A 14,689-nucleotide genomic window follows, 5' to 3' on the forward strand; every position below is an offset into this window, starting at 1 on the left:
TGAGCCGCCGCCATGAACCCCAGGCCGTGGTGGTGAGAGCACCAAATCTTAACCACTAGACCAGCAGGGCTGTCTTGATTTCAGTTTTATTTGAGTTTTACATTCTTCTCTTTACTTTTAGAAGTTTGGCACCTACATTTAACTCTCCTGTGAAAGAAGAAAATGAGTATACTGTGAATGACAGGTAAGAGGGAAAACTGTAAAAAAGAATTTGTTTAAAAATATGTTTGCTCATTCAACAAAAGTTTCTTAAGGGACTGTTGTTCATCAGGCAGGTTAAATTCATATTTCTACCTGAATAGTTTAATTGTTTCAGCACAGTCAAGCCCACAAAGGATTATGTCTCTTGGAGAAGTCAAGTTTAGACGAATCTGAATGGAATGTGGTACCATAGATCTTTCTGAGGCTTCTGTGGATTTCTCTGACGTCTTTGGAAGTTTTTAATATTGAAAGCAAGTATTTCTATGAACTAGTTATTTTTTTTTCGAAAAAAGTACCCCTGCAGGAATCAGAATAGATCCACTTGAATCTGTTTTCCATTTTTCTCCAGCTCCGTACCAGTTTTCACTTTGAAAAAGGGCTCCTCTCTTGGTAGGTCATGTTTAAATAAAATATCTAAAACAAAGGAGGCCTATTTGCAACAGGGGGACATTGAATATAAGTTTAAAAAAACCAATAAAGAATTAACTATTTAAGAGGAACCTAATATATTAGGTACCTGGCACTGTGCTGGGCGTTGGATTTTTTTCTAGGAACAAATAGAAACAGCTGCTGCCCTCATAGAGTTTTGTGGGGATTACATGAAAAAATCTTTAATTACAAACTATGGTCAAAGGGCAGAAGGAAAAGCCGTGATGTGGTAAGAAACGAAAACGAGACCCTTGGATTTAGAGTGAGGGTGAGGCAAGGCTTTCTCTGGGGTCACGTTTGTGGGGAGGCCTGAAGGATGAGTTAACACAGGGAGGTGAAGAGGCTCTGTGGAAAATGCAGAAGAAAAGCATGTGGGAAGGTGAAAGTGGGGAGGGTGATGTGAATGTTCAAGGAGCAGAGAGAAGGCCGTGTGCTTGGAGTGCAGTGAGCAGCAGCACAGTGTGTGGGATAAGCTGGAGAGGGAGGAAGGGGCCGAATCATATGGCCCTGTAGGCCATGTAAGGGCTTGCGGCTTTTTGCTGAATGCAAAGGTAGGCTAGTGGAGGGTTTAGGCAATAGAGAGACATGATCAGACTAAGTTTTTTTCACACTGGTTGCTGTGTGGATCATGGATTGGAGCGGAGGAAGGAGAGGAGGTGGAGTGTCTAGTTAGCAAGGTACTGCAGGCGTCTGATGGAAGCCTGGGCTGGTGTGAAGATGGAGATGGGAAAAGGGGGCACGTACCCATGATATGTTTTGGAAGTAGAATTGGCGGGGCTTAATGATGGCTTGTGGGCCATGAGGGAGAGGGGAAAACCAGGTCGTTCCAACCCTAAGCAGGCTCAGAGCACATGCTCCTTTCTCTTATAACAGCTAGGTGGTATCTATGGAACACAATATGGTGCTTCTTTCTAAAGTCTTATATACTTGTGATAAGATTCTTTATCATGGCTTTTGTACAGACTGGAGTTCACTGTGACTCCCAGGGATGATCTGTTATGTTGGAAGGAAGAGGGGGAGAAACTGTCCTTGGTGATTCGGGAGTTTCTGTGAAGTGAACCTTCTCATTCAGAAGGGGAGAGTTGTGTTTGTTATACAGCACGTTTCACCAGTGACATTAAGGGACAGTGGAAGGGTGGCGGTGGGGGGGTGGCGAGCACTGAACCTCAGAATAACAGTGGCCTTTATCTTTTAAGGTTTACCAAGGATTTTACAGATATAGAAGAGATTGGCTCAGGTGGATTTGGCCAGGTTTTCAAAGCAAAACACAAACTTGATGGGAAGACTTATGTTGTTAAACGTGTTAAATATAACAGCAAGTAAGTGGTAAATGTTTTATTTTTTCGAATGAGAAGGTGTGTTGTATCTGCACTGTTCTTTCTTATGTATCTCTTCCTCATTAGTGTATTATTAACTTTTTCTAGTCCTCCTTAAAAATGTCATGCTACCATCAGGAGCTTGGCTTATGCTGAAATGATTTCACTTTACTATGGTTATTTCAATTAAAAAATGGATATACCATTGATCATCCTTTTGAGGCTGTCTTGGTGAAAACTGAAGTTATAGAATCATTTGGCTTAAGGTGGCCTTTGAGATTTTCTAGTCTCATCTCCTTATTTTACAGATGAGGAGACTGAGATCCAAAGATAGGAACTGATATGTCTAAGGTAAAAAGCTCGTTGGTAATTGTTCTGCTTGTCTATTGTTGCATAAAACACCACTCCAAAATGTAGTGGCTTAAAAACAACAAGTTATTATTATCTCTCATCGGTCCTGTGAGTTGATTGTGCTCATCTGGGCCATTCTTACTTAGGGTGTCTCATGCATTTGCAGTCAGGAGTCATCTGAAAGCTTGACTAGGCTGGACATCCAAGATGGCTCGCTCACATGGCTAGCAGTTGATGCTGGCCGCGGGCTGGAAGTTCAGCTGCGACTGTTTAACAAAGCGCCTCCACATGGCCTCTCTACGTGGCCTGGGCTTCTAACAACTTAGTGGCTGGATTCCAAGAAAGATTGTCCTCAGAGCAAGTCATTCAAGAGACCAGGAGGGAGCGGCAAAGGCTACTTTTGACCTAGTGTCAGAAGTTCCAGAATGTCACTTTCTCTGCATGATGTTGGTTAAAAAAGTCACTAAGGCCAGCTCAGATTCAAGGGGAGGGCAAATAAGCTCTACCTCTTAATCTGAGGAATGGCTGTGTGTATGGGGAGGGAAGGAATTAATGATGACCATCTTTGGACGCTATCTACTGTGGTAACAAGGTGGAGATTTAGAACTCATCCTCTAGAATGCCAGTCTACTGTGTTCCCGTTGTAACCCATTGCTTTCCATGTTTATTTTATGTATTATCTGCCCACCCCCCACCTTACTGGATAACAGAACTCCTTCAGCAAAGAAAGCACATAGTAAGGAGATCTTAAATCACATGTTCACCAGCTCATCAATCTTGCTTGTTGATTTCTGGCAGTTGTTACTATGTGGAACTTGGCCAGACATACCTCAAGGACTAGAGAAGGAGATGGAAAAGGGATATGGGCTAAGGAAAATGAGCAAGAGCAAAGGAGAGGCAGGCATGGAGTCTTAGGTGCTCTTCATCTCTGTCAAACCAACCCACTTTCTGTCCCATGGACACTACCTTGTAGTTGAAATACACTCATGCCTACTCAGCATCAAAAGAAGGCTTTTTCCTTCTTCATTGTTTTGCTTAACAGGAATGAAGTACTGTTCCTTCCATTCGATAGCATTCTTTATTTAATGGTAATACTTGACGATGATAAGGGTGCAGTATCTTGGACATTTCTAGTGGTTTCATAAATTGGTACAACACAGTTAAAAATATGCTTGGAAATATTAATCTAGAGCCATAAAAATGTTTATGTACTTTGAGCCATGGGTTTCCTGTCTGGGAACCTATTCTAAAGATATATCCAAATGATGGAAAAAATTATACAAGAAGATATAAATCACAGTGTCATTTATAACAGTGAAAAATTAGAACAAACAAAATGTCCAAGAATAGATTGTCTGTTTTGTTCTGTCTCCTGATCAATGGTTATTTTGCAGTCATTAAGGGTACATACTGAAAATATTTACAAATGAAATGATGTGATGTTGGAATTGCTTCAGAATAATCCAGGGGAAGATAATCCAGGGCAAGATGAGGAAGTGGGTAAAAGAATAGAGGAAGCAAGATTGGACAGGAGTTAATGACTGTTTCCTCTGATGAAACAGTGATGACTAGGTAGGGGTTCATTATACTATATGCTCTTCGTTTTCATACTTTTGAAATCTTACATTAAAAAGTTTATACATGATGGTTATACAGATTGTGTAACAGCAAGGAAAATTGTAAAGATAACATGTTATGTGGAAAAAATAGGATAAAAATTAAATACTATAATTACAAATATATAAAAATATATATGAAGAAAGACTATAAGAAATAATCTAAAATAATAACTGTGTTAGGATTGTCTATGTATGAAAAATTTATTTTCACCAATTTTATGTTATATAGTTATAGAACTTTTCAAATTAAAAAAGGAAGTTGTAAAATGTTTTCTTATTCTTTCTCATCCTTGAAAGCTCCAATTTATTTACTCCATTTAGCATAGAATTGTCTTAGCTCTTGACTACACGTCCCTGTAAAGCTCCCACGTGTGCAGCAAAGTCTGTTTCCCTGCATAGATTATCCCTTTTGTGTATTTTTGCCACACATTGAAAATTCTGAATTAGGTTATTCATACTACCCGGGTTACCTATCCTTGCTGCCCAAATGGGGTTTGCTTATAAAATCCAAAGTGATTTTAACACAAGTTTAGACAAAACATGTGAATTAGCTACCAAGAATTACATCACTGGCATTTCAAGGACTACTACAAACGACTTTTAAATTGTCTGATGTTTGGGGGCCCGGCCCCGTGGCATAGCGATTAAGTGTGCGCGCTCTGCTGCTGGCGGCCTGGGTTCAGATCCCGGGCGCGCACCAACGCACCGCTTGTCAGGCCATGCTGTGGCGGCGTCCCATATAAAGTGGAGGAAGATAGGCACAGACGTTAGCCCAGGCCCAGTCTTCCTCAGCGAAAAGGGGAGGATTGGCATGGATGGTAGCTCAGGGCTGATCTTCCTCACAAAAAAAACAAAAACAAATTATCTGATATTTGGAATTAGTTAAGTCACTACTTTTTCTTTTATGTTGAGAGTGAGAACAGCCATGTTTTTTCTGTATGGTCGCTTTTTCCTTATGAGTGCTCCTGGTTTCCATTCTAAAACCCCGGGTGTGGGAACCATAGTGACTGTTTAATAAGGGAGTGCAGATCGTTGTCATCTATTGCTTGAGGTGGTTTGTGTTGTTATCAGGGAAGTGTCCTGACACTGTTTATGCTCCCTGTTTCTTTTAACTAGGAAGGCGGAGCGTGAAGTAAAAGCTTTGGCTACGCTGAGTCATCCAAATATTGTTCACTACTCTAGCTGTTGGGATGGGACTGATTATGATCCTGAGGAAAGCATAAATCCTTCAAGGTAACTAAAAAGAAATGCTCATAGCCATAATGGGATGGAGGAAACTGTCATTTACTGTGTGGGGGCCGCCAGATAAGCCCATTAATTATTATATTTATTAATCACCACCACAAACACTGAGACACTGTTATATCTCCATTCTGCAGGTAAGGAGACAATGAATAATCTTTTTCTTCTTCCTCTCCTTGCTCCAAACTTGCCTTAAAAGAACTTTTTTATTGTCCTCAGCTGCTTTCCTGACTCCATTGTTTAATGTATGGGCTTGCTCATGTGGCCCGAGTTCAGTCTAGGCTGTAAATGCAGTCATGTGAAGAAACTTTGAACATGTCGTAGGTGCTACAACTGGAGGTTTCCTCCTCAGTTGCCAGCACTTCTCTGTCTCACTCACAGGCCCCTGATTGGTGGGGTGCAGTCAAGGGGGTCTCTTTCCAATGCAACTACACTGCTTATGGTGGGGTGGTGGGCAGTGAAAATAATTTTAAGACCATGAACTGTGATGGGGTACCCCACTTTACTCACTCAAGTTTTGTCTCTGGCATGCCGCTTCCAAAGGACTGGAGGGTGCTAAGGAGCTGGCATCTCCGTTTGAATATCACTCAGCATTTCTTGGGGATGGTCCTCACTGAAATCCAGAGGCCCTTGAGGGCCTGTTCATTCATCATCTCCTGACTCCGGCCCCATCTCCACCCCATGTAATTGAGAACTTGATCATCAGTTGGAAGAGTTATTGACCATTGACATACAGGACTTCTTCATCTTTCAACAAATTCTTGGCTACCTCTTTCTGTTTTCTAGCCAACATATGTTGAAAGAATATCAACTAATATTGAGGCCAACTTAGTTCAGAAAAAAAAAATAAAACATGGTTAGCAAAATCAGTCCTCCCAGTTATATCTCATAGCAGTGTGTTGGCACTTCTCTTAGAGTACCTATTGTACTCTTGTCTTAGGGTTTTGTTTCCTTTACCTCTCTCCTAATAAATTATAATTTCCATGACAGCAAGGAATGTGTAACTCATTTTCTCATCAATAGTTGCCTGTTGTGTGACTTTCACAAAATAGATCCTCAGTAGATCCATGGTGAATTAAAGTATTTCAAAATTACTTTATGTAAAAATGAAATTTAATTTTCTGCAATTCCATTATATTCTCCTATTCCTGTCTGTTAGCAAAGGTGATCAGGGACCTTCAGCATTAAAGAATGGACAGGCTCATACGCCATAGATTAGCTAGACAAATAAAACTCTGGACATCTGGGAACTTATGATTGAAATTTGTATTTTATATTCAAATTTATTGTATTTATTGTATTTTGATTCAAATTTATTATATTTATATTTCTGTTTTGAGACATGTTTGGGAATTCTTAAGAGAAGGTATAATTAAAAAAAAGAAATGTATTTTTTAGAAATTTATTTTTATTGCTACTTCAGCATACTGTGAATTTTATACCCAGATCAACGACGAGGTGCCTTTTCATCCAGATGGAATTTTGTGATAAAGGGACGTTGGAGCGATGGATTGACGACAGAAGAAACAATAAACCAGATAAATGTTTGTCTTTGAAATTATTTGAACAAATAACAACAGGAGTAGATTATATACATTCACAACAGTTAATTCATAGAGACCTTAAGGTAAGTGAAAAATGTACTTTGTTAGGAAGTGATAAATGTGATTTAGTCATTTTAAAATCTATCTTCTCTAGTTTTAGAATTGATTGACAGTTATGAGGAAATAATATCTCTGACCCACTAAGGTTAGAATGGATCTAGAACTTGCCCCAAATACCAGTCCATAGAACCACTCAGAAGATCTCCAGGGCAAGTAAACTTATCGAGACATGGAGCTCTATAGGAAGGAGCTCATTCACTGCTGGTCCTATTTGGCTGATAGTCACACCCCAGTTGCAAACTCTCATAGCTTTAGTATATTGAGCATTTCTGTGCAAATAACTATTGTGGCTGATGTAGCCAACTGGCTGCTCTGACCCTGCCTCTCCTGCTACTCAGGCTTGTCTGAGAGGCAGAAGGGACTCTGGTGACTATGGCTTTGGGAACATGGTTTTCCTAATTGCTCAGTCATCATTCTTACGGACGGTCACAGCTACTGGGTCCAGAGTCTAGAATTTTCTTGGTATTTGGTTAGACATCTCTGTCCCATAATTGTAAATTGCAGTAATCCCAACCTTGGAACATGTAGCATACCTTCATATTTTCATTTTCTTCTGGCTTCCTAGCTTCTTTCATGGTCTAAATGAGCAGTTTTCTCCCTTTTCCTTGTCATCAAAATGAAAGAAGAGACAGAGCAGCTTTTCACAGTCTCTCCTCCGCACTCGATTACCTGTGATTTGCCTGCTCTCTTCGCAAACTCGCCATGCTGAATCCTCTCCCTGACCCTTTGCTCATGTTCTTGCATGGAACACTCTTCTGCCTGTCCCCTTTGGTCCCAATTCCTTTATGTAGCCTTTCCTGATCACTCTGGATCAGTCAGAAGCACGTTGTCTGTATGGATCTTGGCTGTCTGCTTACCCTGCCTGTCTAAAACAGCCAGGAATGAGGAACGAAGCAAAAAGTTTCTTGAGAAAAATAAGCGCCCATGTAAACAGTTGTTTGTTGGGCCTAGGTAGGAGTAAGTGGCCCTTAAAATGTATTGTGTCCTTGGCCTACCTGGGAGCTGGATGCCTGATGCCTTCATGTTAGAGTCCTCCTAGTTCCAATATCTAAGAATATCAGAAGGTATTCTTTGAAGTTGGAACGTTGTAAGGACTATGTTCAAAAGGATACATTTAGAATGGCTATACCTTCACTTTGAAATAAATCATATATAGAGTTAAATAAGAAACTAAACACAATTATCTGTTTATACGGTAATTTGCAAATAAATACAGAAGTTTGGGTCTTAACTCCCAGGCCCTCCTCAGGGTGAATTAGTGCAATTCTGACAGGTGCTGAATGGATTCCCCTTTCTTCCGCCACATCATCGCCACGTCTCTCCTGTGTCTGTACTGCTTGTACCTCGTGACATGGAGTGATCTTCTCTTGTGTCTGTTGGCAGACAGTGTTCACTCTATGTCTGCAGTCAGACTTGAATACAGTGGCTTCTTTCACCTTCTGCAACTTTTTTTTTTTTTTTTTTTAAAGATTTTATTTATTTTACTTTTTCCCCCCAAAGCCCCAGTGGATAGTTGTATGTCGTAGCTGCACATCCTTCTAGTTGCTGTATGCGGGACTCGGCCTCAGGATGAACGGAGAAGTGGTGCCTCGATGCGCACCCGGGATCCGAACCCGGGCCACCAGCATCGCAGCGCGCGCACTTAACCACCAAGCCGCAGGGCCGGCCCATCACCTTCTGCAACTTCTATGGCCTCACTGCTACAGTTGCTGCTTTCTAACACCTGAGAGAAGATGCAAATGAAAGGATGCGCTTTTTTTTGTGATGCTTCACAAAAGACCCGCTGCAGGTGGCTTTGCCAGAGAATGATCTTTACTCAAGGAAGCCCCTATTGTATAAAGTCTACCAGTGTTTACTGCTTTCTGTCAGAATGTTAAGAGCGAGGCCAAAGACTGGCGAGGGACGTAGAGGCTTCTGGAGTGAGGTCTTACTGTCTGAGGAGGTTCAGTCTCGTAATAGGCTCAGGCTCCTTGGTCAGCCACTGTCTGAACACCAGCCCTTGTTGCTGTACCTCATATATAAAGTTTGCACTTTTTTTATGCTCTACAACCCAACATTTTGCCTAATTATACCATAACTGATTAGACAAAATGCAGCATTATTGTTTTTTTTCTTTTTAATGAACTATAAGCAAGCAATTTTTATTAGATGGTCTCATCTAGCTTATATATTTAGACAGCATTGTAAATGCAACCTCTTGTTTCTCTGAGTCAGGTTACAGCCTTGTGTGGGACTAGCAGTTGCACTTGCAAACCCATCATATTCCTACATTGTAACTTGAATGTGGCATAGGTGAATTTTTCTCCACACCCACCCCACACACATCTACAGCTTTCCATTTGTGTCATCGGCATTAGGTTCCAATCTCAGTAGTAATTGTTCTAACCTAACTGCTAATTTCTGTGTGGGCCTCCTCAGGCTGGTTTCTTGGAAGCTCCTCTTTCAGCTTTCCTGGGCTAATGGTCTCTTCCCTCTCAGTTCCTTTACTAGGCTGTCTCATAAGTATTATCTCATGGAGTCCATGTGTGAATGACTAAGCTCTGCATTGTACTGAAAGTCTAGCCTTTTCAAGAATGGCAAAATATTAATTTCCTCATCACCAACCTTCCTGTTTTCACGGTCTTTAGAATATTGGTCAATACCTTCTACAAAGCCATGAAATAGGATGAACACCCCTCATTCTGTTCTATTCTGTTCTTCCTTTTTTTTTTTTTTCAATTTGCTTAAAGAATTACATGGGAAAAATACTTTGGTGCTAGTCATCAGCTTCCTGTTAAGTTGGTGTGCCTTCAAGGATAGAGCGGGTATGTTTGTGAAGAAGTTGTCAGAAGCCTAGAGAAATTGACATCAAGTAAGCCCCCAGGAGAAATTCTGCACAGGATGTTCTCCAGCATTATTGGGAGGAGACCCATTCTGAGAATCTCAAAATGGGAAGGGATGTTAAGGGCGTCTACTTCAATCCTCATCAAATCCTGGACTCATATTTGCAACATTTCCACCAAGGGTGTGTCCAACCCTGGGCTACCTGTGTGAGGGTAAATGCCTTATAAGTAAATATCAAAATAGCCATTGCTAAATATGATTTGGATATGTGATAACAGTCTGTCAAATTGGTACTTATAAATTAAATATTGTTTTGTTTCCCGTAGCCAAGTAACATATTTTTAGTAGATAGAGAACACGTAAAGATTGGAGACTTTGGACTTGTAACGTCCCTGGAAAATGATGACAAGCGGACAAGTAATAAGGGAACTAGGCGATACATGAGCCCAGAACAGGTGAGGTCACCTTCCTTTCTGTCTATGTGCTTTTCACTTCATTCATTTTTTTAAACTATAAAAATAATAGACACCTCTTATAAAATTAAAACAGTACAGAAGTATATAGAATAAAAATGGAAAATTCCCCTTAACCTTCCTTACTTCTGCTCTCCTCACTAGAGTTTGTTGTTTATCCTTTTTCAGTCATTTTCTGTGAGTTGTAAAATTTAGTGCAAACACGAATATATATTTACACAGACTTTTTTACATAAAAATGTACATAAATACGTTTTTACAAGGATATTATCATGTTCTTCTGTGATTTGATTTTTTCCACTCAGCAGTGTATCATAATTTTTTCACATCAGCGGGGATAGATTCGACACATTCTTCTTAGCAACTGTATTGTAATGTAGCATAATTTCTTTAGCTGTTTCCTTATTGATGGGTATTTATTTAGGTTGTTTCCAACTTTGTACATTTGCAGACATGTCATGTGTCTTCTTCCTTATCTTTGAGTCTAAAAAAATATATTTCAGTGATAATCTATGATAAATTTCTTGAAGTGAAATTATTCAATAAAATGACAAGTGCCTTTCAAACTTGATAAATACTGCCAAATTGTCATCCAAAAGAAGTGATTCTTCTATGCTCTCCTACCAAAGTGTAGAAGGCTGCTTCCTCCCTCACATCTCAGTTAGACTAGGGTACTGTCAGACTACAGTTTTGGCCAATGTGATGAATGAAGAGTATCTTGCTGTTTTAGCTTGCTTTTTCCATATTTTTAGAAGGTAGGCCATCTTTACATGTATTTACTTACAACTTTTCTGTATATTCTCTATTCATATCCTTTCTTTATTTTTCTTAATTAGATTAGCTTTTTCTAATTTATTTGTAAGGAATCTTTATGTATTTTGGGTATTGACTCTGTGTCTGTTAACAATATTAAAGAAAATTTCTCCTTGATTGTTACTTGTTATTTCTTTGTTTATAATGTGGCATAGAAGCTTTTTTTTTTTTTTTGAGGAAGATTGGCCCTGAACTAACATCTGTTGCGAGTCTTCCTCCTTTTTTCCTTTTATCTCCCCAAAGCCCCAATAGATAGTTGTATGTCGTAGTTGCTCTGTGTGGGGTGCTGCCTCAGCATGGCTTGATGAGCAGTGTGTAGGGCTGCACCCGGGATCTGAACCGGTGAACCCTGGGCCGCTGAAGCGGAGTGCACGAACCTAATCGCTACGCCACTGGGCCAGCCCCATAGAAGCTTTTAAGTTGTCACATTTATCAATATTTTCTTTATGGCTACTGGGTTTCTCATTTTTATTTTGGAGGCTGTTCCTACCACAAGATTATAAATGTATTTTGTGTTTTTGCTAATACTTTAGTCTAACTTGAATTACTTTTCATATTGGTACGTATTTTTAAATTTTTTTCCTGAATATGTACTATAGTGTTTTGCTATTAAAATGGGACTCCTTGTATCTAATTGGTTATTAGTGAGACTGTTTATTTTTAAAATATATTTACAGTTATGTGCCACATAACAATGGTTTGGTCAACGACAGACCACATATACAACAGTGGTCCCATAAAATTAGTACCATATAGCCTAAGTGTATAGTAGGCTATACCATCTAGGTTTGTGTAAGTATACTCTGTGATGTTCGCACAAGAATGAAATAGCCTAACGACACATTTCTCAGAATGTATCACCATCGTTAAGTCACGCATGACTGTATTTATTTATAATTGTAGTAAAATACACATAATATAAAATTTATCATCTTAACCATTTTTAAGTGTACAGTTTAGTGGCATTAAGTACATTCATGTTGTTGTGCTACCATCACCACCACCCATCCACAGACTCTTTTCATCTTGTAAAACTGAAACTCTGGACCCATTGAACAGCTCCCCATTGCCTTCTCCCTCTGGCTCCTGGCAACCACCATTCCACTTTCTATCTCTATGAATTTGACTGCTCTAAGTACCTCATATAAGTGGAATCATACAGTATTTGTCCTTTTGTGACTGGCTTATTTCACTTAGCATGATGTCCTCAAGGTTCATCCATGTTATAGCATGTGTCAGAATTTCCTTTTTTTTTTGTAAGGCTAGATAATATTCCATTGTATGGATACACCACACTTTGTTTATCTATTCTTCCATTGATGGACACTTGGGTTGCTTCTACCTTTTGGCTGTTGTGAATAATGCTGCCATGAGCATGGTTGTACAGCTATTGATTTGTCCATGTTTGTCTTATAGATAGACTCATTACTTTAATAGTTTTAATTTTTTTGGTTGATTGCTTATTGTCTACTTTTCATCTTTTGATGGTTTGAGAGTCTAGAATGGAGAGGGACTGACCTCTTCTTCACTTTGGGGACCATTTGGCATAAAAACGTAATTTAAGTTTTTTGTGGAGTGTGAAAGTGGAAGACACTAGGTGGCTAATGGCTCCCTTTAACTCCCACTTTATTAACTACTCCTGCATCCTATATGGTCACTCTAAGAATATTTTTTAAAAAATCGTTCATCTTGTGCTTTTCATTTTTTTAGTGATTTTTTAATTGAAAAACATTTTATTAAGGATTAATTTGTACACCATAAAATGCACAAATCTTAAATGTACATTTTTAGCTTTGACAAAGGTATGTATCTGTGAAACCCACAAGCCTGTGAAAATGTAGAACATTTTCCTCACCCAAGAAAATTCCCTCAGGCCCTTTCCAGTGAGTCCTTGCCCAAAAGCAGCCAGTGCTCTGATTTTCTGAAGAAAATAGTTTAGTTTTCCCTGTTCTTGAGCTTCATATGAATGGAATCATGCAGCATATACTCTTTTGTATTTGATTATTTCACTCAAAGTAATGTCTGTTGGAGAACCTTGAGTTGTTGCTTATGCCAGCAGATTATTCCTTTTTATTGCTGAGTACTCTTCCATTGTATGAATATACCACCCTTTGTTCATCCATTCTCCTGTTGATAGACATTTGGATTGCTTCCAGTTATGGAATACTATGAATAAATCTAATCTTCTATGAACATTTGCATGCAAGTCACTTAATGGGAACTAGTTTAACTGCTTCACCAGCTGCATCTCATTTAACCCCACAACCTCTGAGGTTGAAAGTATTGTTATCCTCATTTTATGATTAAGATTATTCCCACATTGACGGTTAATTTACACAGGTGTTTCAGTTATTTAGTGACAGAGATTTGAACCTGGGCAGTCAGACTCCACAGATCTAGCTAGCAAGTATACATTGTTGTATGATAAGAAAATATTTTGGTCAAATTACCTTCTTTGGCTTCAGAAGGCATGGATGTTTATATTAGGTGAATAACAGATATAAATATATTTTGATCTCTTTAGATTTCTTTAGAAGAATATGGAAATGAAGTGGACATTTATGCTTTGGGGTTAATTCTTGCAGAGCTTCTTCACATATGTCCTACTACTTCGGAAACATTTAAGGTAAATAATCTCACAGAAAGAGGTAAGCAATAAAAACCATTGGCCGTCATCTTCAGAGTGCTTCTGCAGACGGTTATTGCACTCCTGTGGGCATGGGCTTGAACGTAATAGTGTGGAATGCAAATGAAATATGGATCATGTTTGGGCAACCAAAACATTTTGTTAAAGACCAAAAGCGTTGGTCCTCTTTGGAAGGTGTGTACATGTCATAAAAATATAGCTGTTTCTTCCTATTCGAGTCAGTCAGTAAAATTGTAGTGATTGCTTTGCGTAAGACACTGTGCTAAGTCCTACTAGGGTTATAAAAACACATAAGCCTTGTTCTCAAGGAGCTTATATTCTAAAAGGGAAGATAATATAAGAAAATTCTATAAGTGTCTTGTGAGAAAGCCTGAAGTCTTATGGAAGCAGCTAGGAGGGAGATTCTTTCCAGCTGTAGGGATTTAGGTATCATGGAGGCATTTAAGCTGGATCTGGAGGATGGTTGGCTTCTAATAGTCCAAAATGGAAAGAAGGTAATTCCAGCATAGAGACAGGCATGTGCAGAGTGTTTGGAGACAGCAGGCAGTGTCGTTTTTGTTGGAGTATATAAGTTACAGGAAAGTGGTGATTGATGGCACTGGAAAGACATGTTGGCACTCAATTAAGGCAAGAATACGGACTTTCTTGTGGAGGCAATTGGGAGCCAGTAAAGGCATTAGGCGACTAGATATCCTAGTCTGAAGCTCAGTAAAGGGGACTTGCCTGGAGTCAACAGCCTTCTCTTCTGTAAAAAAGGGATAATGAAAATACCTATCACATAGGGTTCCAAAAAGGATGAAGGGAAATAATGCATATGATGCTTTTAAGACTTCACCATGTTGTAATGTTAAAGATGGTTATTAGATGGCATGAGGTGGGGGAGGGGAGTCCTGCTTGCTTCTTGGTAATGAGACTTTCCAAAGATCTGGAAATATCCTAGATTTAGGGTATCTCCAGCTTTTAGTGCTTCCTGAGTTTGTTTGTCTTCCCAAGTGAATAATTTCCTAACGACTATATATGTATATATGTTTTATTTTCAGATTTTGGAAGATGTAAAGGCTGGCAACTTCTCAGATGTATTTGATAAGAGAGAAGTAAGCACTTGAAAATA

General features: G+C 39.2%; 1 protein-coding gene across 1 annotated transcript in view; it reads left to right on the forward strand.

The window, feature by feature from the left end:
• Positions 1–14,689, forward strand: part of EIF2AK2 (eukaryotic translation initiation factor 2 alpha kinase 2) — a 36,959-nt gene that overhangs the window by 15,366 nt on the left and 6,904 nt on the right. The window contains exons 9-15 of the mRNA XM_087436897.1: positions 122–184; positions 1,827–1,949; positions 5,033–5,149; positions 6,605–6,785; positions 9,972–10,100; positions 13,456–13,557; positions 14,619–14,672. Coding sequence (XP_087293023.1) covers positions 122–184; positions 1,827–1,949; positions 5,033–5,149; positions 6,605–6,785; positions 9,972–10,100; positions 13,456–13,557; positions 14,619–14,672 — 769 coding nt within the window. The remainder of the gene's footprint in view (positions 1–121; positions 185–1,826; positions 1,950–5,032; positions 5,150–6,604; positions 6,786–9,971; positions 10,101–13,455; positions 13,558–14,618; positions 14,673–14,689) is intronic.

The sequence above is a fragment of the Ceratotherium simum genome, chromosome 11, assembly GCF_057802395.1.
Source record: "Ceratotherium simum simum isolate JZ-2026a chromosome 11, ASM5780239v1, whole genome shotgun sequence".
NCBI classification, from domain to species: Eukaryota; Metazoa; Chordata; class Mammalia; order Perissodactyla; family Rhinocerotidae; genus Ceratotherium; species Ceratotherium simum.